We start from the raw sequence: 22,151 nt of genomic DNA, 5'->3' as shown, positions 1-22,151 counted from the left end.
CTTTCCTCTGCTACGCAAATGGAATGGGGGCCGATCACCTTAATCCACTCAGGGACTACATGGTCTGTGGCTACACTGTGAGTATGATAAGCCTCAGTCTACCTGTTTCACCTTGTTCCTAGTAAGGAGCCCCTCTGAGCTTGCAACTGAAAGCCCTGTGTGTTCACCAGTCCCCTCCCCCGGTGGGTCCTGAATTCTAATCACCAGCACAATAAGTGTGCCAAAAATTCGATTCTGCTTTTCAGAGGTTTGAGGCTTAGCTTTCCATAGCCTCTGGCTCTACACAGCTTCAGAATTTGGTAAGTATCTTGAACAGAAAATGTGTTGTTTTTAAGGCTCTTCCAGTCCCCCGCTTTGCTCCTCCAGTGTCACGAGAGCACTAAGCTCAGCTGGCTTCTCTGGTCCCCGGCTGCAACCCTCTTGTCTGGGCCATGCTTGGATTCTCAGCCTCTTGCTCAAACCCCGAGTCAGCAAATGCTCCCACAGGAAAATGTGCTGCAAACTGTCAGCTCACGTCTCTATGATTCGCTCTACTTCAAAATTTTAGGCCCTTTAATCCTCTTTCCTTCAGCAATTCTCTAAGGCCTTTTATAAAGACAATTTTTATATTTTATCGGGTTTTTCTAGTTCTTGAGTAGAGCATTGGGCAGCCAGAAGCAACTCCATGCTACTAAAAGTCTCTAAGCACTTTTAAAGTGTGTATTTTCTTCCTCTGATCTTTGAAAACTGACTATCCCCAAGCAGTCAATTTATATCACAACTTAAAAATATATTCCTACTGCTAAGTGAAAAAAAAAGGCAAACTATGTTATGGCTTATTCCCCATAATCACAACTGTGTATAAAATATGAATACATACTGTCAAAGATTTGAAATAAATAACTGGGGTTGGATATGGCAATTTTTTCCTTTTGTAAAAATGTTTCTGAAATGTTCTGTTGTCTATAAGAGGTATGTTAAATAAATGCAGATTGTCAAGGAGGGGAGGGAGAAGGAACTCGGTGGTTGAGATATAGCCGTGGGAAGAATAACTGCATAAAACTTTTTATAACTTGAATTTTGTATCACATGAATGTATTAACTATTAAGGAAAAGAAAGAAAGGAAGAGAGGGAGGGAGGAGGGAGGAAGGAAGGAACACCACCCCTGCCCCGAGACTCCTAGGGCCACAAAGTTCCATTTATACCGTGAGTGAGGAAACAGGCATTTGCTTGTACTCACTAGCTGCACACTACAGGGAACGGCCTAGCCCTGATTCCTTTTGGGACGTAGAAAATTGCCTTTCAGGGACTGTGATGAACAAAGGGGATTATAATATTCCTATTAAGAGCTTTTATGAAAATATTTTAAAAATTGGGCTATTGTCATTTTTTTGTACAGATGAAGGTATAGTAAGTATAGACAGTAGCTTTGTTAGGACGTTTTAGATTGCTTCTTCCAATTATAGGATATGGGATCTTAGGTATTTTCTTTGAACACTGTACCTTTTGAAAAAAATATCTGATAAATCTGGACAGCATGGCTGATCAACTAGTCTCTTCCCCCAGAACTTCATTCTAGCCTTCTAAACCAGGGGTCAGCATACTATGGCCTGCGGGCAAATCTAGCCTGTTTTATACGGTCCTCAAGTTAAGATTAAATTTACATTTTCACATGGTTGAAAAAAAAACCAAAAGAAAAATATTTTGTGACATAGGTCATTCATTTATGTATCATCTCTGGCTGCTTTCATGCTACAAAATGTCGGAGTTGAGTAATTGCAACAGAGGCCACACAGCCCTCAAAATCTAAAATATTTACTATTTGGCCTTTTACAGAAAGTTTGCTAACTCCTGGGCTAGAGTATCTCCAAATAATGAGTTTCACAGAGCAACTTTCTGGGTGGGTGGGTAGACTGACTGAATTAATGGCCCTCTCTGTATCCATGTCCTTTTTTTTTTTTTTTTTGTATCCATGTCTTTTGCCAGGAAACTTTGTAGCACTTTCCCAGACACTGGGCTCAGTCACATGACTTGCTTTGACCTATGGGAGTCTGGAAACACAATACAAGTAGAGGCCTGAAATGGGATTGCACCCTAGGGCTTGTTCTCCTGCTCCCCTGCCACTGTCTATAAACAGACCCAGGCAAGTCTGCTGGAGGATAAGTCATGTGAAGCAGAGTCATTCCAGCTGAGGCCAGCCTAAGTTAGCCAAGAATCAAGGATCTCAAGATCATCACACCTGCCTGGCTGACCCACAGCTGACCACAGACACATGTGCAAGCCCAGCAAAAATTACCCAAACCCAGACAGATCAGCTGAACCTCAAGACTCAAGAGCCACGGAACTGTTTATTGTTATATGCCACTGAAGTTTGGTGCTGGGTCTGTTACACAACATTATTCTGGCAGTAGAAAACTGATACTATGGGCACACAAACTTTTCTTTTGCCAAGAGTCTAGGGAACCTTTTTACTCTTCTGAAGGCAATTTAGGGCTCTGACAGGGGGAGGGACTGAATAAAACACAGAAGTCTGGAACTCCAGGGATGGGGGTGAGGCATCAAATTACATCCTGAATTTCATCTTGTCCTCACAGTGGGATTCAGTAAATATCCGTATTTGCTCTGTGGTTCAATCTGCCACTGGACCGAGTAGATGCTAAGGCTAGGACTTGGCATGTCTCTTAACCACGAAGAGATCTAGCGAGGCAGAGACTCCATCATTTATGGTAAAGAATTTACTTCCTATTTATAAAATGTAGAAAAAGTACCTTGGGTATAAAATCTAAATGCCTGAGGTGTGATCAGTCAGGAGCCCAGAAAAGTCACTCTTCGCATCCTTCAGTCATCAGTGTGTAGTGCAAACGGAACAGGGGCTGGGAGTTCCTCCTCTACTGGGCTCAGTGGAAAGTTTCCCCAGGATAAAGCCACAGAGCCCTCTGTGAGGAAGAGGGGTAGAGAACAGGAAAGGAAAGGGGGCAGAACTGCGGCAGGAGGCCGGGAAGGGATGATGTACGGGAGTCTGTATTAGGGAACACTTTCATTTGCTAGAGGGAGGATCTTCCTTCTCAACTGCTGAACACAACTGGCCTGGGCCTGTCCTAGAAATGTCAAGCTGCTTCCTAGTGCACAGGGCTGACCATCCCCTCTGCAGAGCCCCAAATGTGGCTTCTGTCAGGAAGGAAAGGCATCCATCAGTGTGACAAGAAGTGGTCACCTTTGGACTTGCATGAACTCCTTGCGCAGCCATAAGGAGTCCTGATAGAAGCGAGGATCACCCAGTCTCACAGCCGTCTGTTTGTAGAAGTAACAGTATAACACTGCCGCTGTGGATAATAAACAGAAGAGAAGCCTCAGGGATGCTCCTGAGTATTTCTTTCAGGGTAAGAACATAACCGGACGAGGCTGAGGGGCCCTGCTTCATGATTTCCCAGTGACTCCCAGAAAAGGCAGAGGGCAGTGGTCTCTCCTGTTCTTGGTGTGGCTGTCCCGCTCATCCCACGCTGCCTGTGATGGGCTGGGAAGCCAGGATCAAGGCCCTGGCTGTCAGAGCCACCGGTGGGACCAAAGTGAGGCCTGAGGATGCTCTGGTCCTTACCTAGCCTCTGGAATACAAATAACGTTTGAAGTCCATCCGTCCAGACAAAGTGGTTGGAGTTTTTCCAGCGTAAGTTCTAAAGGAGATATGAGTACACAGAGAAATGTGAACGGCTAGATGAGGCCCTCGCATCTCCAACTTGGTTAGCTGCAGAGATGCCACCTGGTTTAATAGCAGGCTAATGCACCCCCGTTCTTTCTTTCCACAAGCCCGAGGAGTGCTTTTCAAAGGAACCTCAAGTTCCCTTTTTTTTTTGCTACAGAGGGAAAATTCTTGTAACTCTGAGGGAGGAAGTTGGAACTAAGCCATTTATTCCATTTCATCCCGTAGCCTTTGCCGAGGAGAAATGATACACATCATCTCAGGAGTTCAGCATGGTCACTGTCTTGCCTTGGAAATCTCAGGCTCAGTTCCTGTCAGATAAAGGCTTGGTACACTCAGGGTTTAATCAGATTAACAGCTTCACAGTTCAAAGCCAGGACTATTTTGGCTCCAGGAACCAGAGCAGAGACAATCCTCTCCGGGAAGCACCTTGAGATTTCGGCACTGCTCTGCTTCTTCCCTGTGAGCTCTAGTTCTCTCTGTGGAATCACAAGGGCAACCTAACGGGACGTTTGGTCTGAGAAGGCACATTTAGTAAAGAAATGACTAGAGAACCCTGAGGTTTTAATATGTTCCATAAAATGAGTACATGAGAAGCACATGAAATACCCAAAGGGATGGAAGAATTTGTGAAGCAGAAGAAATCTGAGGGAATTCCCTGGCGGTCCAGTGGTTAGGACTCCGTGCTTCCACTGCAGGGGGCAGGGGTTCAATCCCTGCTCAGGGAACTAAGATCCCACCAAGCCACACCACGTGGCCAAAACAACAACAACAAAAAAACAAATCCGAAACCATGAAAACTAGATCTGCTCTGAGGCCTATGTTAGAACCAAAGGGAGGCATCTTGGGGGTCGGTTTTCCTAGTGGAAGTGATGGGGATGCATCAGACGGCATGCAGCACTGAAGGGCCAGCGGCACTCCTGCCTATTTCCCGTGGGACACTGATGCCTAAGAATATGCTGTACCAACCAGCTAACGATGAAACAGATTCAACTTCCTGTTTTAGCCCTGGCAGGCCTTTTGGGGCAAAAGTGAATTGAATGTTCCAGAAGTGTCCCTGGACTCTTGGATAAGGCTGTTCTTCAACATATAAGGTTAGATAAAAGTGCCTTATGAAATTCTCATGTGTCTAGCTTTAGGCTGGACCACATTCATTTCATCTGTTTCTTATCAAGGACTCTGTGAGATATAAACATCCAGAGATTCTGGGTTCCCACAGAAAAACATTCCTAGCCCTTTAAGGATTCAGAGCCTCACTCTTACCATGACCCAGACATGAAGGGAGATGCTGAGGGTGAAGTACACAGCTGTCAGGATGATGGTCCCTTTGAACTTATGGAAGAGGAGGTTGACGAGGCCAGCCTGGAAGACGAAGGTGTTGAAGAACATGAGGAAAATGATGATGATGTTGAAGAGGACTGCAATATCCTGGATGCTGCAGACACAGAAAACAAAAGGACGGCCAAATGGAGGCCTGGGGAGGACACAAGAGCCAGCCCCGAGTCCTAAGGGACACCATGGAGTCTGTCCTTCCTTGGTATATATAGTCCTCTGAAACCCCCCCAGAGGTAGTTTGGGTTTTGGACCCCAAATGACACGAAGCTAAAACTACCCACTGGCCCCATCAGTTGAGTGGCAGTCTATGGACAAGGCTTTCCTGCTGGCACTCCCCACTCAACAAAGCTCCCAGGCACCTGTGAGAAGCAGCTAGTTTCCTCCCTGTATCCAGAAAATGCCAGCCCTGTCTGTCACATAACCTGGTCCTGTCAGACGTTTTCCTCTAGCAAGACAGCAATGCACTTTCCCTCATCTGTGCACGCCTGGCTGCCTTAGTGCCATTCACGTCTCAGTGCAAATGTCCCCTCTTCAAAAAGACTTTTCTTTCACCCCACTACCTAAAGTAGCCTTTACCTCCCCACCCCAGGTACTTTATATCCATTGTATAACATTTATTACTATTTGAAATTACCTTTTTTTTTTTTTTTTTTTTTTGCGGTACGCGGACCTCTCACTATTGTGGTCTCTCCCGTTGTGGAGCACAGGCTCCGGACGCGCAGGCTCAGTGGCCATGGCTCACGGGCCCAGCCGCTCTGCGGCATGTGGGATCTTCCCGGACCGGAGCACGAACCCACGTCCCCTGCATCAGCAGGCGGACTCTCAACCACTGCGCCACCAGGGAAGCCCTACTTGACATTTTGTAACCCTCTTTCATGGCACTGTAAGACAGTATTTCTACTCGAAGATAGAGAAAATGACAGTGTCAGCAATCTGGCCCTCATTTTCAATGTGCACTGCTCCCTGTGTCCCAAACCCTTGTTAGAGGAAGTATACCAAAACAGGCCCATGTCTATGGACCATGACATGTCTATGGACCATGGAGTACCCCCAGGACAAAGTGCAATTTTATTCTCCCTGATATTTCTCTATTAATAACTTTAAAATGCTAAATTATGATTGTCAGGGACTTCAGACTGCTTGGGTTGAGCTGTCCCACCCACTGAACTTACATGAAGAGCACCAGCTGTATGACGGGAGCCATTCGGAGTAGCTCCGAGAAGGAATTGACAAAGAGGTCATAGGACAGCAGCAGGAACTGCAGGGAGAGCACCAGGCTATAGTTACTGGTCTGGAGCATCTTCCTTCTGCTATCTTGGGCCCCCAAGGGCACATTCCACAGTTCCCAGAAAGCAGTCCTAGTACTCTCCCAGGCACTGAGGGAGAAGCTATAGTTCCTCAGAATCAGAGCTGTTTCCCTTGCTCTCAGACAAGGGCCTACTGATGCAAAAAAAAAAAAAAAAGGAGGTTAGAAATTCATTAATACATATTCACCGAGGACTTATTATGTACCAGGCACCATTCTAGGTGCTTGGGATACATCAACGAACAAAACCAACAACAACAGAAAAACCCCAACTAGTCACTCCTTCCAGGGACCCTCACCCTCAAACCTTTTTCCATGGCTGGAACCCTCTAGATGTCGAGCTCTTTCTAAACACTTTTGAGTCCAAAGGAATCTAGGGATCCTACACACAGTGACTGTCTGGTCACGCAACAATACTAATCTATTACCAACCGCAGCAGCAAAACCTTTGCATGTCACCTACAATATCGCTTACAATTCAAAGCGCCCACATCACTTAAATCTCTCAATAACCCTTGAGGTAGAAGACACACTATTACTCTCCCCATTTTACAGAGGGGACAATCGAGGCCCAGGGAGGTAAAATAATTTGTCCAAGTTCACATTGCTAATAAGTGGCAGAGCTAGCATTCAGATCTAAGCAGTCTTGGTCCAGAGTCTGTGCTCTTAACTGCCGTACAAAGCTGCCTCTTACATAACTGACGGGTTTATATGTAACTAGGTGGGAGAGGAAATAGTGCTCTCCTAACGTTTACGATTATGGTAGCAACACAGTGGCACCAGGTAAAGGGAGCTGGGCTTTTATTTTCATTTATTCCAAGACCCAGAAGCTGCTTTGGGGGTGTCCTGTGACCCCCTCCAGCTGGATCAAATCTATGAACAAATTTCAAAATGCTTCCAAGTGTTACAGAACGATTAAATTCATATCGGTAAAATGTTACAGTTTACAAACTCTTCATATTCATTTCCTTATTTAATCCCACACCCATCTTGAGAAGCAGCAGTCCTTACGCTTATTACCCCACTTTACACAGAGGCTCTGCGAAGCTGCGGAACCTCGTCCGCCTCACCTGATGGAGAAGTCCCACTTTAGTGGATGTACGAAGGTGCTTTTCTCTGAACCGAGTCTCCTTATTCATCAAATAATATCGATAGCTACCAGCTACATACCGACACCATGATAAATTTGTCAACCAAGACAATTTCCTTTAATCCTCTCAACTACTCTGCAAGGTGGGCAAGAATTATCCTCATTCTACAGGCAAGGACACAGGGTCAGAGTTCAAGTCGTTCCTCCGTGTTGCAGGTGAGCAGAGCCAGGATTCACAACTAGGTGTGAAAACAAAGCCTGTGCTCTTAACTACTACTTCACAGGCCACCACAGAAGGCTGCTGTGAGGATCCGTTATATAGAGCCGCCCACCGCCATCTCTACGGGAAGGATGACCATCACGTCAGGTTAGGGCAGCGGTGATTCCCAAGGTAATGAAGCGGTCTTCGCAGTTTGTCCACCGCTGTCTGCCGCGTTCTCTCTGTCCCCTGAGTAATTTTCCTCACCCTTCCTAATCCACTTTAAAATAGGGCTTGCCTTAGCAAAAAACCAAAACCAAAGCAATTAACAAAATTCCGACTTCCGGCCACTTTACCCACTCCTCCTCAGCGTTCTCAGCTAGAAGGCCCAACGTCGGTTGTCACGGGGACACCGTCCTGGCTTCCGGAAACCGGTTTTAAATTCCGGAAGTAGATGGGTGACGCGGCTCCGTCTGCGCCGTGCTACCCGCTTGTCCTCGGCTTTTTCTCCCCGCTCTTTGGCCCGCTCGGTCGCCATGTTTGGGCCCCCGCATTCCTGGGCCCGCCCCTCTCTCAACGTCGCTGCGCCCTGTTCCAGGGCTCCCAGCTGCGGGCCAAGGCCTCCCGCCTACCCCGCGTTCGGCCTTGCCGAGGGCCAGCCCCTGGCCAGAGGCTTCGCGTCGGCCCGAACATTTCCGCTTCCACGGAATCGAGGGGGTGGGGGTGGGGGTGAGGGACAGGACCGATCCGTGACGGCGTTCCTGGTCCCTGGAAGCCCGGGCTTGGGGAAGAAACGCCTGTGGAGGAACTGGAGTTAGTGTCAGCCCCTTGTCTGACGGCCACCCCGCGGCTCTGGACTTCATTTCCCAGGTGGCCGCGCGCGGGAAAGCGCGCGCGACCGGAAGTGCTACAAGCCTATAAGGTGACAGAGCGGCCCCGCCAGTTGGCTGTAGAGCGGCTGTGACTGGTGATAGAGGGCGTTCCTGAGAGTCTCACACTCCATCTCCCAGGAGCCTCGGGAACTGCCGGTCCGGCGCCGGGTGGCAAGAGGCGGGTCTCGGAGACCCCAGCACCCCTGCGTTCCACTGTGGTTCGGGGGTGAGAAAGATCCCGGGCTGGGAGTTCAGGGACCTGGGTTCGAGTGCTGGCTCTCCTACTGCCTCGCTTCGCGCTGTCGCGACCCCTCGCTCGGCCTCAGTTTTCTCTTTTACGAAATGGACATCGTTCTCTGTGCCCTTACTTACACAGGTGGTGGAAGGAAGCTCTTTGGAAAGCACAGAAGCTCTTCGGAAGTCGCAGTCAGCAGGTGGAGCCCCTTGCCTTAATTTGCACCCAAGGTTAGCTGGGACCAAGGGATCTTGGTCCCGGCGGAGGAGTCAGGGATCGGTCCCCGGGTTCCTGGAAACCTACTCTGGACACCTGAGGCCGACCAGAGGCAGTACGAAGGGCGGGACTGTAATCACGCAGGTGCTAAGGAGGGCCTTGCTTATCTACCTCCTGAGTGGAATTTAGGGCCCCTCACTCCTGAGTCTCTGACTACGAAGCTGCGTTTGGAAGTGAGGAGTCCTTGGAGCACAGGGGGAGTGAACCTGGAGCCTTGTACCAGCTCGCCCACTCACCGTGGCCAAGTCACTTTCCTTCTTTGGGCCCGAATATTTTTGATCCGTAAGATAAGAGTTCAGGACTTGAGCCCTAAATCTGGTTCTCAGGATTCCTGAAGCCCGCACCATTCATCTGAGAAGTGGAGCAACAAACAGACTTCCTGTTCCTTCATCTATTTGCACTTCTAAATAATTGTGAATGGGTTTGGAATAGAGCCTTTTCCTAAGGCTAGGGCCAAGTAGGATATACCCATTTCCTACACCAGGGCCTGATCTGTTTTAGTGCAGCCTGGGAGAATCCTTTTTGCTATGGGATTGAGAAGTATATTAGGTTGGAGAGTAGACGCCTTAGATCAGGGTCAACAAACATGACCCACAGGCCAAATCTGGCTGGCCTAAATGGCTTTTACGTTTTTCAATGATTGAAAAAAAAAAAGAAAATGATATTTTGTGACATGTGGAAATGATATAAAAACTGAAATTTCTTTGTCCATAAATAAAGTTTTTCTGAACATAGCTCATGTTCATCTGTGAAGGTATTATTTATGATTGCTCTTGCAGTACATCAGCAGAGTTGATGACATAGTTGTGACAAACCGTATGGCCTGCAAAATCTAAAATATTTACCATTCTGGCCCTTTACAGGAGTTTGCCGACTTTTGTCTTAGAATGCGTCTCTACAAGTGAGGGCAGAATAGGACTGGTGGGCACATCCTGAAATCTTAGCACATCCTGTTCTCTTGGAATAAATGAGAGGATATTCTTAGCATTTGGATTGCAATTTTCACTGCATTCTTTCTTTTTCTCTCCTTTTGCTCTCTATTTTGAGCAGAGGGAGGGCTTGTCTGTGTACTGTTGGTAAAACATTCCAGCCATCTGTTAGGGAAGTGTCCCCATTGTCTTTTCCAAGTCTGTCCCAGAGCAGTAATCCAGGACCTCTTCTAGGGGCGTAGATGTGGTCCCTTTTGGATTATATTTTCTTTTTTCCTCTTACAAAGGGAGGGGGAAAAAAAAGTAGATATTATTCAGTGGATGGAGCCTGCTGACCAAGAGCTCCTTTGTGCTGACACTTCACTGGGGGTATGATTGAACCTCTGGTGACCTGAAACTTCTACTGCCCTTACAGGAACTAAGGGGATAACTCTTGAGGCTGGGTAGCAAATCTCTGAGCTCAGTAGCTAAGGTAGAAAGCTTCCAGAAATCAGGTGGCATGGTTTTCTCTCTCCAGCCTCCTGGAAGCTTATTTTTTCCCCCAGACCTCAGATCTTACTTTCTCAGAGATTACTGCCACCTTGGATCTCTTTGTGAGAGCTTAGCATCTGTTTGTAGTTAGGTAGACACCTGGCATGGAGAGAGCTGGCACGACATGGAATTGGGGCCACTGAGAGGCCTGGGCAGCCATGGGGGCCATGAGCTTGAGGTTTTTTTAGTCGTTAGGATGAAATGCTGTAACAATACTAAGAAAATGATAATACTGTCCTCTCACGATGTCCTTACATACATTTTCTTGACTCTCTGACAACCTGTGGTCAAATTAAAAACATGGGCTTTGAAACCGAATAGACAAGGGTTTGAAACTCCCTGCCCACTTACTGGGTCCTATTTAGTCTGTCTGAGCCTTAGTTTCCTCATCTATAAAATGGGGATAACTCCACATGGGGTTGTGAAGATGAGTAGATGGGATCATGTGTGTAAGGTTCTGGTGTGGTGTCTGCTCGTAGCTGCCTTTCAGTAAGTTATATCCTATTGCCATGGCTTTCTTTCAGATGAGAAGACTGAGTCCTACAAATGTTAAGTGAGTTGCTTAAGGAGCCTCAGAGCATAAGAATTGGAGTCCAGGCCACCACTCTGTCAGCCTGCCACTAGGTATAAAGGTGAGGGTCAAGTGTTTTATCTCCTTGGGAGTTCTTGATTTTAGGGGCCTCTTCTCTGTTAGCTGGTTCAGATTGAGGGACCTCAACTGCAGGAAGCCACTGTGTCAGCTTCTTGGCCTGAGTCCACGGGGCAGTGTGCCTGCCTTGAGAGCTGTGCCCATGCTGAAAGCAGGGGTGTCCTGTGGCTTTGCAGACTGCCTGCCAACTCACGCCCACTTGCCTGGCTTTTTTTTTTTTTTTTGCTGTAGGCGGGCCTCTCACTGCTGTGGCCTCTCCCGTTGCGGAGCACAGGCTCCAGATGCGCAGGCTCAGCGGCCATGACTTACGGGCCCAGCCGCTCCGCGGCATGTGGGATCTTCCCGGACCGGGGCACGAACCTGCGTCCCCTGCATCTGCAGGCGGACTCTCAACCACTGCGCCACCAGGGAAGCCCTGCCTGGCTTTTAAGAGCAGCTGCTGGGTTTCCCTGGTGGCGCAGTGGTTGAGAATCTGCCTGCCAGTGCGGGGGGACACGGGTTCGAGCCCTGGTCTGGGAAGATCCCACATGCTGCGGAGCAACTGGGCCTGTGAGCCACAACCACTGAGCCTGTGCCTCTGGAGAGGCCGTGATAGTAAGAGGCCCGCGCACCGTGATGAAGAGTGGCCCCCGCTTGCCGTAACTGGAGAAAGCCCCCGCACAGAAACGAAGACCCAAAACAGCCAAAAATAAATAAATAAAATTTCAGAGCAGCTGCTTAGGGGGCTAGGCATTCACCATGCCTGAAACCAGGGTTGGTTTCTGAGTTTATCAGGTACACGTGGGACCCTCAAGATAAACTCTTGCTTTCTAGATCACGAGTTCTTGCTTCCTCTTTTCTCCTCTGGACTTTCCCCAGAGAAGAGAAAGCAGAAGTTTCAGGTCTGGAGACAGCTGGGGGCTTTTGCTCAATTAAAGGTGTGGCGAATGGGGACTCTGAAGACCCCACGTTACCTCCCAATGGGAGGATTAGCCCATAGAGGTCACAGTCTGGGGAAGAACTTTGCTGCAGAAGTGGGATCCTATAGCACTCTCTCTCAAGTGGCCTAATGGTAGTGTGAAGATTGTGAGTTTTGCCTCCTTACGTTAGAACTGAAGCCCTGGGCATTTGTGTGATCTCGCCTGGATTTTGATTTCTGTCCTTTCTTTTCATGGGGAGTGGGGTTATAATTCTTTACCTTCTGGTCCTGTGAGGGGAGGCGCATCCTAGGGCCCTGGATCTAGAGCCTTGGCGTCGAGCCGCAGCGGGGGAGGCCTCTCTCCAGGGCCAGCCCTAGGCCCAGGCTGGCTGCGCCGTATGCTGCCAGGTGCTGGGGCGGGGCCTCACTCACTGTTCGTAACCAGAGATTGGGTTCACCCAGCCGTCAAGGCTTCATGGGACAGTGCCCAGGCTGATAGCAGGGGAACCACCCTTCCGGCCAAGAGCAAGGTCAGTGTTACCTCCTTTAGCCTGCGTGTGGAGTGCGCCTGAGCCAACAGGGACGTGTGGTTTCCGCTTTCTCTAGGAGTGCTTGATCGGAATGGCTGTGGGATGGTTTTATCTGTCCGTCTTGGCGCTGTGCTCCCTGGGCTCGATGTGCATCCTCTCCACCATCTATTGGATATGGTACTGGCAAGGTGGCTTTGCCTGGGATGGCACCATGCTCATGTTCAACTGGCACCCGGTGCTCATGGTTACGGGCATGGTGGTGTTCTACAGTGCTGGTGAGTACAGGTCAGCAGAGGAGACATGGTGTGGCCCGGGCTCGTACAGGGCAGCGCTGTCCCTCTCCATCCTGGCCTTCGTTACTGTCGGGTTCAGGGCTATAGGGGTGGGGTGGGCTGGGCTGTTTTTGGGCCCAGGTGTCATGTGGAGGAAGAAGTCGTGCGAACGGGAGCATCTGAGAAGGGTAGCTGCATGGATACTCTTGGACGGGGGTTGGCGAACTTTTTCTGTTAAAGGCCAGACAGTAAATAGTTTAGGCTTTGCAAGCCCTATGATCTATGTTGCACCTACTCAGCTCTGCTACTGTGTTGTGAGAGCAGCCAGAGACAACACGGAAACGTGTAGCTGTGTTCTGATAAAACTTTATTTATAGTGGTGGGGGTGGGGAGAGAAATAGGTGAGGGAGAGCAAGAGGTATGGACTTCCAGCTGCAAAACAAATGAAGCACAGGTACAGTGTAGGGAATGTGGCCAGTAATTATGTAATATCTTTGTATGGTGATGATCATAGCTAGACCTATCATGGGGATCATTTTGAAATGTACAGAAATATTGAATGACTGTGTTTTGTAACAGGAAGTAACATAGTGCTGTAGGTCAATTATACTCCAAAAACAAACAAACTCATAGTAAAAGACAGCAGATTTATGGTTACCAGGGGTGGGGGGAGGGGGAATTGGATGAAGGCAGTCAAAAGGTACCAACCTCCAGTTTTAAGATAAATAAGTACTAGGGATGCAATGTACAACATGATAAATACAGTTAACCCTGCTGTATGTTATATATGAAAGCTGTTAAGAGAGTAAATCAAAGAGTTGTCATCACAAGAAAAAAGTTTTTGTCTATTTTTAAAATTTTGTATCTATATCAGAAGATGGATGTTCACTAAACTTATTGTGGTAATCATTCCATGATGTATGTAAGGCAGACCATTATGTTCTACACAAACTTATGCAGTGCTGTATGTCAGTTATATCTCAATAAAACGGAAAAAATAAGTACAAATTTTAAAATTAATGTTATTTAATTATTATTAATTATGTTAATTATTATTTAATATCAAATATAATTTGATAATAGCATCCATAAGCATTAATTACCTAGGCATAAATCTGACAAAAGCCATATAATGTTTCTACAGAGAAAAATATAAAACTGTATTGAAATTAAAGAAGCCCTAAATAAATGGAGGGATATACTACTGTGTAAGTGGATTGGAAGACTAAACGTTGTAAAGATGTAAATTCTCCTGAAATCGTTTTGTAGGTTAATTTCAACCCCAAGGTCTCAGTGCTTATTTTTGTGAAAATTGACAATCAGACTGAATTATCTTGAAATGCAAAGGGCCAAGATTAGTCAAGGTGGTTTTGAAAAAGAGCAAAGTTGGAGGGCTTACTCTCCCGTCTATTCAGGTTTATTATAAAGCTACTGTAATTAAGACAGCGTGGGACCTACTGTATAGCACAGGGAACTTTGCTCAATACTCTGTAATGGCCTATATGGGAAAAGAATCTAAAAAAGAGTGGATATATATAAATGTATAACTGACTCACTTCGCTGTACACCTGGAACTAATACAACATTGTAAATCAACTGTATTCCAATTAAAAAAAAAGTGTGGTAGTGATAAGTGAATAGACAAGTGAGGAAAGGTGGCTCTGCAGAGCTGTGGGACAAGATGTTCTTTTCAATAAATGACGTTTAGCCATATGGAGTAAAAACACTTTATTCACGAAAATCGGCAGCTGGCTGCACCTGGCCTGTGCGCGGCAGCCTGCCAGCCCTTGCTCTAGGGAGCGGGGCCTGGAGCCTCCGTGGCACAGTCGGGGCCGTACCTGAGGGGTCCCCTTAGTCCTGCCAGACCCATCCTTGCCCCGTGCATTCAGAGGCAGGCCTTGGGGCCCAGGTGAGTCTCATTTTCGCCACTTGTAAAATGGGAATAATGATGTTGATAATAGCAGCTTACCCCGTGCACTTTGGATACATCCTCCCACTTTTGTTCTTACGGGACGCTTGTGAGGCTCTGTTGTTGCCTCTATTTTACAGATGAGGAAACTGAGATTTAGGAATATGCCAAATAGCTGAGAGGAAGAACCTGGATCTGGACCTCGGTTATCTAACCTTAAAGCCTGTGTCCTCGACAACTCACTTCAGTTGTGAGAATTCATTCAGTTAGATGAAATAATGGATGTGACGTTGCTTTTCAACCTGTAAAACTGCATACAAGTGGCATTTATTATTGTTATGACAGAATGGCAAGTCCATGAAACCTGTTCTACCCACCCCTCCCTTTCTTAAATTGAAGTGTAGTTGATTTACAGAGTTGTGTTTTCTGGTGTACAGCAAAGTGATTCAGATATATATATATATGTGTGTGTGTGTGTGTATATGTATATACACATATATATGTATATATTTTCAGATTTCTTTCCAGTATAGCTTATTACAAGATACTGAATATGGCTCCCTGTGCTCTGCAGTAGGGACACACTGTTTATTTTACGTAGAGTAGTTCGTATCTGCTGATCCCAGACTCCTAGCTTGTCCCTCTTCCGGCTCCTCCCTTTTGTCATGGTCCTTGTCTCCCCGCTTCATGGTTGATGGCTATACCAGAAATGATGCAAGGATGGAAGATGCTGAGGAGTTGATACTGATGTCCTAGCATTTCCTTATTTTGTTGGGAGGCTGTCTGGGATCACGTCAGGGTAATTCCCCTAATGCACGGGTGAGCACAGGGGAAGAGGCCGAGCCCAGGGACTGCTCTCTCTCCTACAGCATCACTGGTCTACCGCCTGCCCCAGTCGTGGGTAGGGCCCAAGCTGCCCTGGAAATTCGGCCACGCAGCCATGCACCTGCTGGCCTTCATCCTGACTGTACTGGGGCTGCATGCCGTCTTTGACTTTCACAGCCATAGAAAGATCCCCAATCTCTACTCCCTGCACAGCTGGCTGGGCATCACCACCGTCTTCCTCTTCGCCTGTCAGGTGGGTACTCTCTGTTCTCCTTTGGATTCCCACAGCTGCCAGCTCTCGTTGGGGCTTCACTTGCATCAGCACCAAATATCCCTTCTGCTTACTGCCTGGAGACGGCCTTGCAGGGCACATCCTGTAGAATCGGCAGTTTGAAGGGCTGTGGGAGATTGGTGGTTCCCGAATTCACCCTGTTCCAGCTCTTACCCCTCACACGGCCCACCTGTGGTGCTGGAGCGCTCTAAGCTAACTCTGTCACAGCACGCACCACACTGACTCTAAATCATCTTTTCTGCCCTCTTCTCTCCCCCCTTTCTGTGAACTAGAAGCAATTCTAGAAGTAGTATCCGTATTCTGATGTCAGCCCTGTACAAATGTGTTTTGTGAGCCAGGACAGGAAGGAAGCAGAGACAAACAAGGATGGCTGGGTTTGCAGGAGACTGGGGATAGCTAAGCATTTCATGTAGGTAACATTCCTACATTCCTTTGTGTAAGACAAACAGACCCCAGTGAGGAGGCTAGGTGTGGTGCTGGGGCAATGCCTGGTGGGAGGTTTGAGCTGGGAGATAAGGGCAAGGGTTCACTGATGGGTAGGAGGCACTGGTGAGTGGGATGACCTGGTGTGCCTTTGGTCACACACAGTACAATCAAGTACTTCCTGTGTCCACAGTGGTTCTTGGGCTTTGCGGTCTTCCTGCTGCCCTGGGCGTCCGTGCAGCTGCGCAGCCTCCTTAAACCCTTCCACGTCTTCTTTGGAGCCTCCGTTCTCTCTCTGGCCATTGCATCTGTCATTTCCGGCATTAATGAGAAGCTTTTCTCCAGTCTGTGAGTGGGACGGCGCCCCCAACTCTAAGGTGGAGGGGAAGGAACAGGGTCTTCAGAAGATGCACTCGATGATCATAGGACCCATCCAAGGGAGGGAAGCTTTTGGGATGGGGCTCGTTCCTGATCTGGAAGGTTAATGGAATTGGTCTTTCTTTAGGCTGAGATTGGTACACTGGTCAGCAAATACCCAGCATCAAAGCGATTTAGAACCTACTCTGTGGCAGAAACTATTCTAAACATCTTAAATTTAATCCTCTAACTGCCCTACAACATTTGTTGTCATTGCCACTTATACATTAGGGAACAGAGGCACAGAGAGGTTTAGTAATGCACCTAAGGGCACACAGCCAGTAAGTGGCGGAGCTTTGTGTTAGGACTAGAGGCTGCATGCCTAACCACTCCCATTCTCCGTTCTTTGAAGTAGTGGGGGTGCAGTGAAAAGCAAACAAGATTTGAGGTCAGACCTGGGTATAGATCTTGGCTGTGCCATTTCCTAGTTATGTAACTGGAAAAGTTCATTTCACGTCTGGGAGCTTTAGCTTCCTCACAGGGAAAAAGCATTCTGCAGACACTTGTCATGGCAGAGACTTGGAAAGTATGTTAATATTCCAGGTCACAGCAGGTCCTGGGAAGCTTTTCTTATCCTCTGTTAGTGGCACTGAGTCTCACATTGGGCAAAAACAGGTAGAAAAGTTTCTTGAGCGCCCACATTGTTTTGTCATCCTCAGGAAAAATGGCACCAACTCGTACTCCAGCCTGCCCAGTGAGGCTGTCTTTGCCAACTGCTCTGGGATGCTGGTGGTGGTCTTCGGGCTGCTGGTGCTCTATATCCTGCTGGCTTCGTCTTGGAAACGCCCAGAGCTGGGGATGCAGGCCGAAAGACAGGTATGGGGTTTTGGTCTCCCATTCCAGGTTGGGGTAGGGCCGGGTCTAGGGAAGGGTCACCCAGTAAAGACTTGGGCTTTGCCGGGAAGACCAACCCAGTAACGTGGTGGGAAACCAAGGTGCTTGAAGGTGGGGTTACGCTGGCTGACGGGGCGCACCAGTGGCAGCCCAGCACCTCCTGGCCGTTGCAGCAAGCGCAGCTGCTCGGGCTCAGGCTCCTGGGGGCCTGTCCGCTGGGAGAGGGTGGGTGTTACTCGCCTCCCCAGATTGCTGTGGTTTCACGAGTGGAAGTGTAGCCTTGTCTTCTCCAAGGACGGGCTTGCGCGTAATGAGGGGTGTACGGTAATTTCTCCTTCTTCGGCTTTAGGGTTCATCTAGTGGGATGGGAGCTTATCTATACTTCTTCGGCTTTAGGGTTCATCTAGTGAGATGGGAGCGTACTTCTTCGGCTTTAGGGTTCATCTAGTGTGATGAGAGCGTATCTATACTTCTTCGGCTTTAGGGTTCATCTAGTGGGATGGGAGCGTATCTATACTTCTTCGGCTTTAGGGTTCATCTAGTGAGATGGGAGCGTATCTATACTTCTTCAGCTTTAGGGCTCATCTAGTGGGATGGGAGCGTACTTCTTCGGCTTTAGGGTTCATCTAGTGGGATGGGAGCTTATCTATACTTCTTCGGCTTTAGGGCTCATCTAGTGAGATGGGAGCGTACTTCTTCGGCTTTAGGGTTCATCTAGTGGGACGGGAGCGTATCTATACTTCTTCGGCTTTAGGGCTCATCTAGTGGGACGGGAGTGTATCTATACTTCTTCGGCTTTAGGGCTCATCTAGTGGGACGGGAGCGTATCTATACTTCTTCGGCTTTAGGGCTCATCTAGTGTGATGGGAGCATATCTATACTTCTTCGGCTTTAGGGCTCATCTAGTGGGACGGGAGCATATCTACACTTCTTCGGCTTTAGGGCTCATCTAGTGGGACGGGAGCGTATCTACACTTCTTCGGCTTTAGGGCTCATCTAGTGGGATGGGAGCGTATCTATACTTCTTCAGCTTTAGGGCTCATCTAGTGTGATGGGAGCATATCTATACTTCTTCGGCTTTAGGGCTCATCTAGTGAGATGGGAGCGTACTTCTTCGGCTTTAGGGCTCATCTAGTGGGATGGGAGCGTATCTACACTTCTTCGGCTTTAGGGCTCATCTAGTGGGATGGGAGCATATCTATACTTCTTCGGCTTTAGGGCTCATCTAGTGAGATGGGAGCGTACTTCTTCGGCTTTAGGGCTCATCTAGTGGGATGGGAGCGTATCTACACTTCTTCGGCTTTAGGGCTCATCTAGTGGGATGGGAGCGTATCTACACTTCTTCGGCTTTAGGGCTCATCTAGTGGGACGGGAGCGTATCTATACTTCTTCGGCTTTAGGGCTCATCTAGTGGGACGGGAGCGTATCTACACTTCTTCGGCTTTAGGGCTCATCTAGTGGGATGGGAGCATACTTCTTCGGCTTTAGGGCTCATCTAGTGGGACGGGAGCGTATCTATACTTCTTCGGCTTTAGGGCTCATCTAGTGGGACGGGAGCGTATCTACGCTTCTTCGGCTTTAGGGCTCATCTAGTGGGACGGGAGCGTACTTCTTCGGCTTTAGGGCTCATCTAGTGGGATGGGAGCGTATCTACACTTCTTCGGCTTTAGGGCTCATCTAGTGGGATGGGAGCGTATCTACACTTCTTCGGCTTTAGGGCTCATCTAGTGGGATGGGAGCGTATCTACACTTCTTTGGCTTTAGGGCTCATCTAGTGGGACGGGAGCGTACTTCTTCGGCTTTAGGGCTCATCTAGTGGGATGGGAGCGTATCTACACTTCTTCGGCTTTAGGGCTCATCTAGTGGGATGGGAGCGTACTTCTTCGGCTTTAGGGTTCATCTAGTGGGATGGAAGCGTATCTACACTTCTTCGGCTTTAGGGCTCATCTAGTGGGATGGGAGCTTATCTATACTTCTTCGGCTTTAGGGCTCATCTAGTGGGACGGGAGCGTATCTATACTTCTTCAGCTTTAGGGCTCATCTAGTGGGATGGGAGCATATCTATACTTCTTCGGCTTTAGGGTTCATCTAGTGGGATGGGAGCGTATCTACACTTCTTCGGCTTTAGGGTTCATCTAGTGGGATGGGAGCGTATCTACACTTCTTCGGCTTTAGGGCTCATCTAGTGGGATGGGAGCGTATCTACACTTCTTCGGCTTTAGGGCTCATCTAGTGGGATGGGAGCGTATCTACACTTCTTCGGCTTTAGGGCTCATCTAGTGGGACGGGAGCGTACTTCTTCGGCTTTAGGGCTCATCTAGTGGTATGGGAGCGTATCTACACCTCTTCGGCTTTAGGGCTCATCTAGTGGGACGGGAGCGTATCTACACTTCTTCGGCTTTAGGGCTCATCTAGTGGGACGGGAGCGTATCTACACTTCTTCGGCTTTAGGGCTCATCTAGTGGGACGGGAGCGTATCTACACTTCTTCGGCTTTAGGGCTCATCTAGTGGGACGGGAGCGTATCTACACTTCTTCGGCTTTAGGGCTCATCTAGTGGGATGGGAGCGTATCTACACTTCTTCGGCTTTAGGGCTCATCTAGTGGGACGGGAGCGTACTTCTTCGGCTTTAGGGCTCATCTAGTGGGACGGGAGCGTATCTAGCGGGTGCTTGGTGACGGTTTGAGTGCTTGCAGCACGTTTTGCCTGTTCTTGGCCACGCAGGCACCTGAGGGACATGGTGAGATGGGGTGTGTATTGGCTGAGGGGCTTTGGAGCTTCTCTGAAAGGTGTGGTGGCATGGGCTGGGACTCGCCTTGCAGGTTGGGGTCTGAGCATCTCAGGCCTGGCGTGACTCCTACAGGTCAGGGGCCATTTTGACGTTATGCCATTAACCTGAGTGCATCTGCCTGTCTTTCCAGGCCCTGTTGCACGGCGGGGAGTGAACAAGGAAGGCGCTGCCAGGAGCGGTTGGTGGTGCGGTCTGGACTCCTTCAGAAGCTCTGCTCTCCCCGGGACTCTCGTCCAGTCTCCCCTCGTCTCCGTGGTGGACCTGCTCTCTCCACAGCTTGCTGCCCACATGCTTTCCTCGGTGGCTTTGGCTTCTCCACCTCTTCCTGGCATTGACTTCTCAGGTCGTTCGTTTACCCCAGGCCCTCCTTGCCCTGGCTGCTCACGCCGCTCCTGCTCGCGTGAAGTCAGGCTCATTTCCCCTCATACCCCTAGGGATGTGGCAGAGAACCCTGAGAGCTCAGGTGACCTGGGAATCAAGTGCAGTCCGTACCGTGGAAAGTGAGGGAGCCGATGCTTCCTCAGCTTTCCCTTGAAGTTTAGGCCGCTGCGCCGGGCCAGGCTTCATCTGCTCCGTTACCTCCATCCAGCCCATCTGGACACGAGGCTGGGCGGGAACACGGTGACGCGATGGAAGGACAGGGGAGAATGGCAGAGCTGCTTCTGCAGAGGAGAAGCTGAGGAGCTGGCTGCCCGTTGCTGTTGTTTCCCGTCGCTGCATTGTGTCTGCGTGCGTTGTATGTGCCCTTCTAGCTGCTGCTGCAACTGGGGCCTGGATCCTGGCCCTTCCCTATGACTGATGTGCTGTCGGACAGCCTTATGAGCCCTGGTAACCTGCTCTCCCAAGAACAGCCTGTCCCACGGAGGAGTAGCAGGGGTGCCTCGAGCTTCCTTTCCTTTCCCTCATCGGGTCCAGGCTTGCCTGCCTGTCCCCGGGCAGGTTCAACCTTGCTCTCTCGGCAGGGCACTTGCTCAGCTATTTTCACTCTCCAGCTTGCCATGAAACGGGCCAAAGTCATGGTGCATTGTACCCAGCAGAGCCCTGGGAGCTAGGCCACCTCCAGAGGCGTTCCTCATTGAGCGTCCAAGTGCCTCACTTGCCCCCACGATAGCTACGTGCGTGGCACACCCAGTCTCGGGTGTGATGCCAGAGTGTGCCGCCGCTCTTCCAACGAGACTGTGGTGACGTCTTGCTCCTCTCCTAAGTGTTGGCACTGCCTTCTCCAAACAGGCCCTGCCAGGTCCCAGGCTCCATACTGCTGTGCTTAGGTGACAAGCAGCATGGCGACACCTGGGGTCCCGAGTGGGCCTTACCCCCTGGCAGGGGCCATGAGGCTGACTGTCCACCCCACCCCACGTGGCCAGATGCTGGCAGGAGGACCATGACAGAACTTCTCAAGTGGCTGAAGCCCTCAGAAGCCACTGGGATGACTGCCAGGCACCTTGGTCATAGGACCAGCTCCCCCTCTTTGCACATGGGTAGGCATTTCACTTGTGAAGCTTGATTTTCATTAAATGTGTTTTTAAGAATCAAAGCCTTCTGTGCTGAAATGATACTGTGGTTAAGTGAGCTCTGGGCAACTTGCGAAAGCCTCGGGCTAGTTCTGACCCTCAGACCCGGAAATGGGCAGACCTGAAGACACCAGAGAACCACATGACTGTCTTCTTAGGATCACATGTGACTCCTGGTTCGTGAGCGTGTCTTTACTAGTGAATGGCCCTTGAGCACTTGATTATCTTACAAGGAAGGAGATGTTTCCTACTTCATAGTCTGAAACACAACACTCAAAAAGGGTAAGTGACTTGTCCCAAGGTCACCCAGCCAGGAAGTGGCAGAGTTGGGATCCACAGCCCAGGTGTCT

The 22,151-nt window shown here is 49.1% G+C and overlaps 2 protein-coding genes across 11 annotated transcripts; one reads left to right on the top strand and one right to left on the bottom strand.

Moving 5' to 3' along the window:
- Positions 1 to 2,308: 2,308 nt before the first annotated feature.
- On the bottom strand, positions 2,309 to 8,031 carry TMEM138 (transmembrane protein 138). 7 transcript variants are annotated; one of them, XR_004351062.1, is made up of 5 exons: positions 7,389 to 7,996; positions 6,185 to 6,452; positions 4,941 to 5,039; positions 3,576 to 3,651; positions 2,309 to 3,303 (listed from the first exon to the last, which is right to left on the bottom strand). XR_004351062.1 is itself a non-coding variant. In XM_032639820.1 (5 exons), exons 2-5 carry the CDS (start codon positions 6,310 to 6,312, stop codon positions 3,191 to 3,193), a joined length of 489 nt encoding a protein of 162 aa, XP_032495711.1. In that variant the 5' UTR covers positions 6,313 to 6,449; positions 7,964 to 8,031; the 3' UTR covers positions 2,309 to 3,190. The 7 variants fall into 7 exon arrangements, 6 of the variants coding, with proteins under 6 accessions (XP_032495711.1, XP_032495710.1, XP_032495712.1 ...); XM_032639820.1 differs by having other exon boundaries at positions 4,941 to 5,112; positions 6,185 to 6,449; positions 7,964 to 8,031; XM_032639819.1 differs by having other exon boundaries at positions 4,941 to 5,112; positions 7,389 to 8,028.
- Positions 8,032 to 8,473: 442 nt separating this feature from the next.
- On the top strand, positions 8,474 to 21,824 carry LOC116757716 (cytochrome b ascorbate-dependent protein 3). 4 transcript variants are annotated; one of them, XM_032639814.1, is made up of 8 exons: positions 8,474 to 8,705; positions 8,856 to 8,913; positions 10,975 to 11,082; positions 12,604 to 12,802; positions 15,578 to 15,786; positions 16,442 to 16,596; positions 17,325 to 17,481; positions 20,421 to 21,824. In XM_032639814.1, the coding sequence occupies exons 4-8, from the start codon at positions 12,619 to 12,621 to the stop codon at positions 20,442 to 20,444; spliced, it is 729 nt and encodes a 242-aa protein (XP_032495705.1). In that variant the 5' UTR covers positions 8,474 to 8,705; positions 8,856 to 8,913; positions 10,975 to 11,082; positions 12,604 to 12,618; the 3' UTR covers positions 20,445 to 21,824. The 4 variants fall into 4 exon arrangements, with proteins under 4 accessions (XP_032495705.1, XP_032495706.1, XP_032495704.1 ...); XM_032639815.1 differs by lacking the exon at positions 8,856 to 8,913 and having other exon boundaries at positions 8,558 to 8,705; XM_032639813.1 differs by lacking the exons at positions 8,474 to 8,705; positions 8,856 to 8,913; positions 10,975 to 11,082 and adding an exon at positions 11,757 to 12,150.
- The last annotated feature ends 327 nt before the right edge of the window (positions 21,825 to 22,151 follow it).

Source organism: Phocoena sinus, chromosome 8 (assembly GCF_008692025.1).
Source record: "Phocoena sinus isolate mPhoSin1 chromosome 8, mPhoSin1.pri, whole genome shotgun sequence".
NCBI classification, from domain to species: Eukaryota; Metazoa; Chordata; class Mammalia; order Artiodactyla; family Phocoenidae; genus Phocoena; species Phocoena sinus.
Note: the sequence above shows the minus strand (reverse complement) of the source record. Positions and strands in the feature narration are given on the sequence as shown.

Excerpts from the sequence above, each read along its gene's own strand:
- TMEM138 (XM_032639817.1), bottom strand. The coding sequence starts at position 7,457 with ATGAATAAGGAGACTCGGTTCAGAGAAAAGCACCTTCGTACATCCACT. Across the intron at positions 6,271-7,388 it reads AAGTGGGACTTCTCCATCAG|TTCCTGCTGCTGTCCTATGA; the intron begins GTGAGGCGGACG and ends CTCTCCCTGCAG. Across the intron at positions 5,113-6,184 it reads ATACAGCTGGTGCTCTTCAT|CATCCAGGATATTGCAGTCC; the intron begins GTAAGTTCAGTG and ends CTGTGTCTGCAG.
- LOC116757716 (XM_032639812.1), top strand. The coding sequence starts at position 12,396 with ATGCTGCCAGGTGCTGGGGCGGGGCCTCACTCACTGTTCGTAACCAGA. Across the intron at positions 12,803-15,577 it reads GGTGGTGTTCTACAGTGCTG|CATCACTGGTCTACCGCCTG; the intron begins GTGAGTACAGGT and ends TCTCTCCTACAG. Across the intron at positions 16,597-17,324 it reads GAGAAGCTTTTCTCCAGTCT|GAAAAATGGCACCAACTCGT; the intron begins GTGAGTGGGACG and ends TGTCATCCTCAG.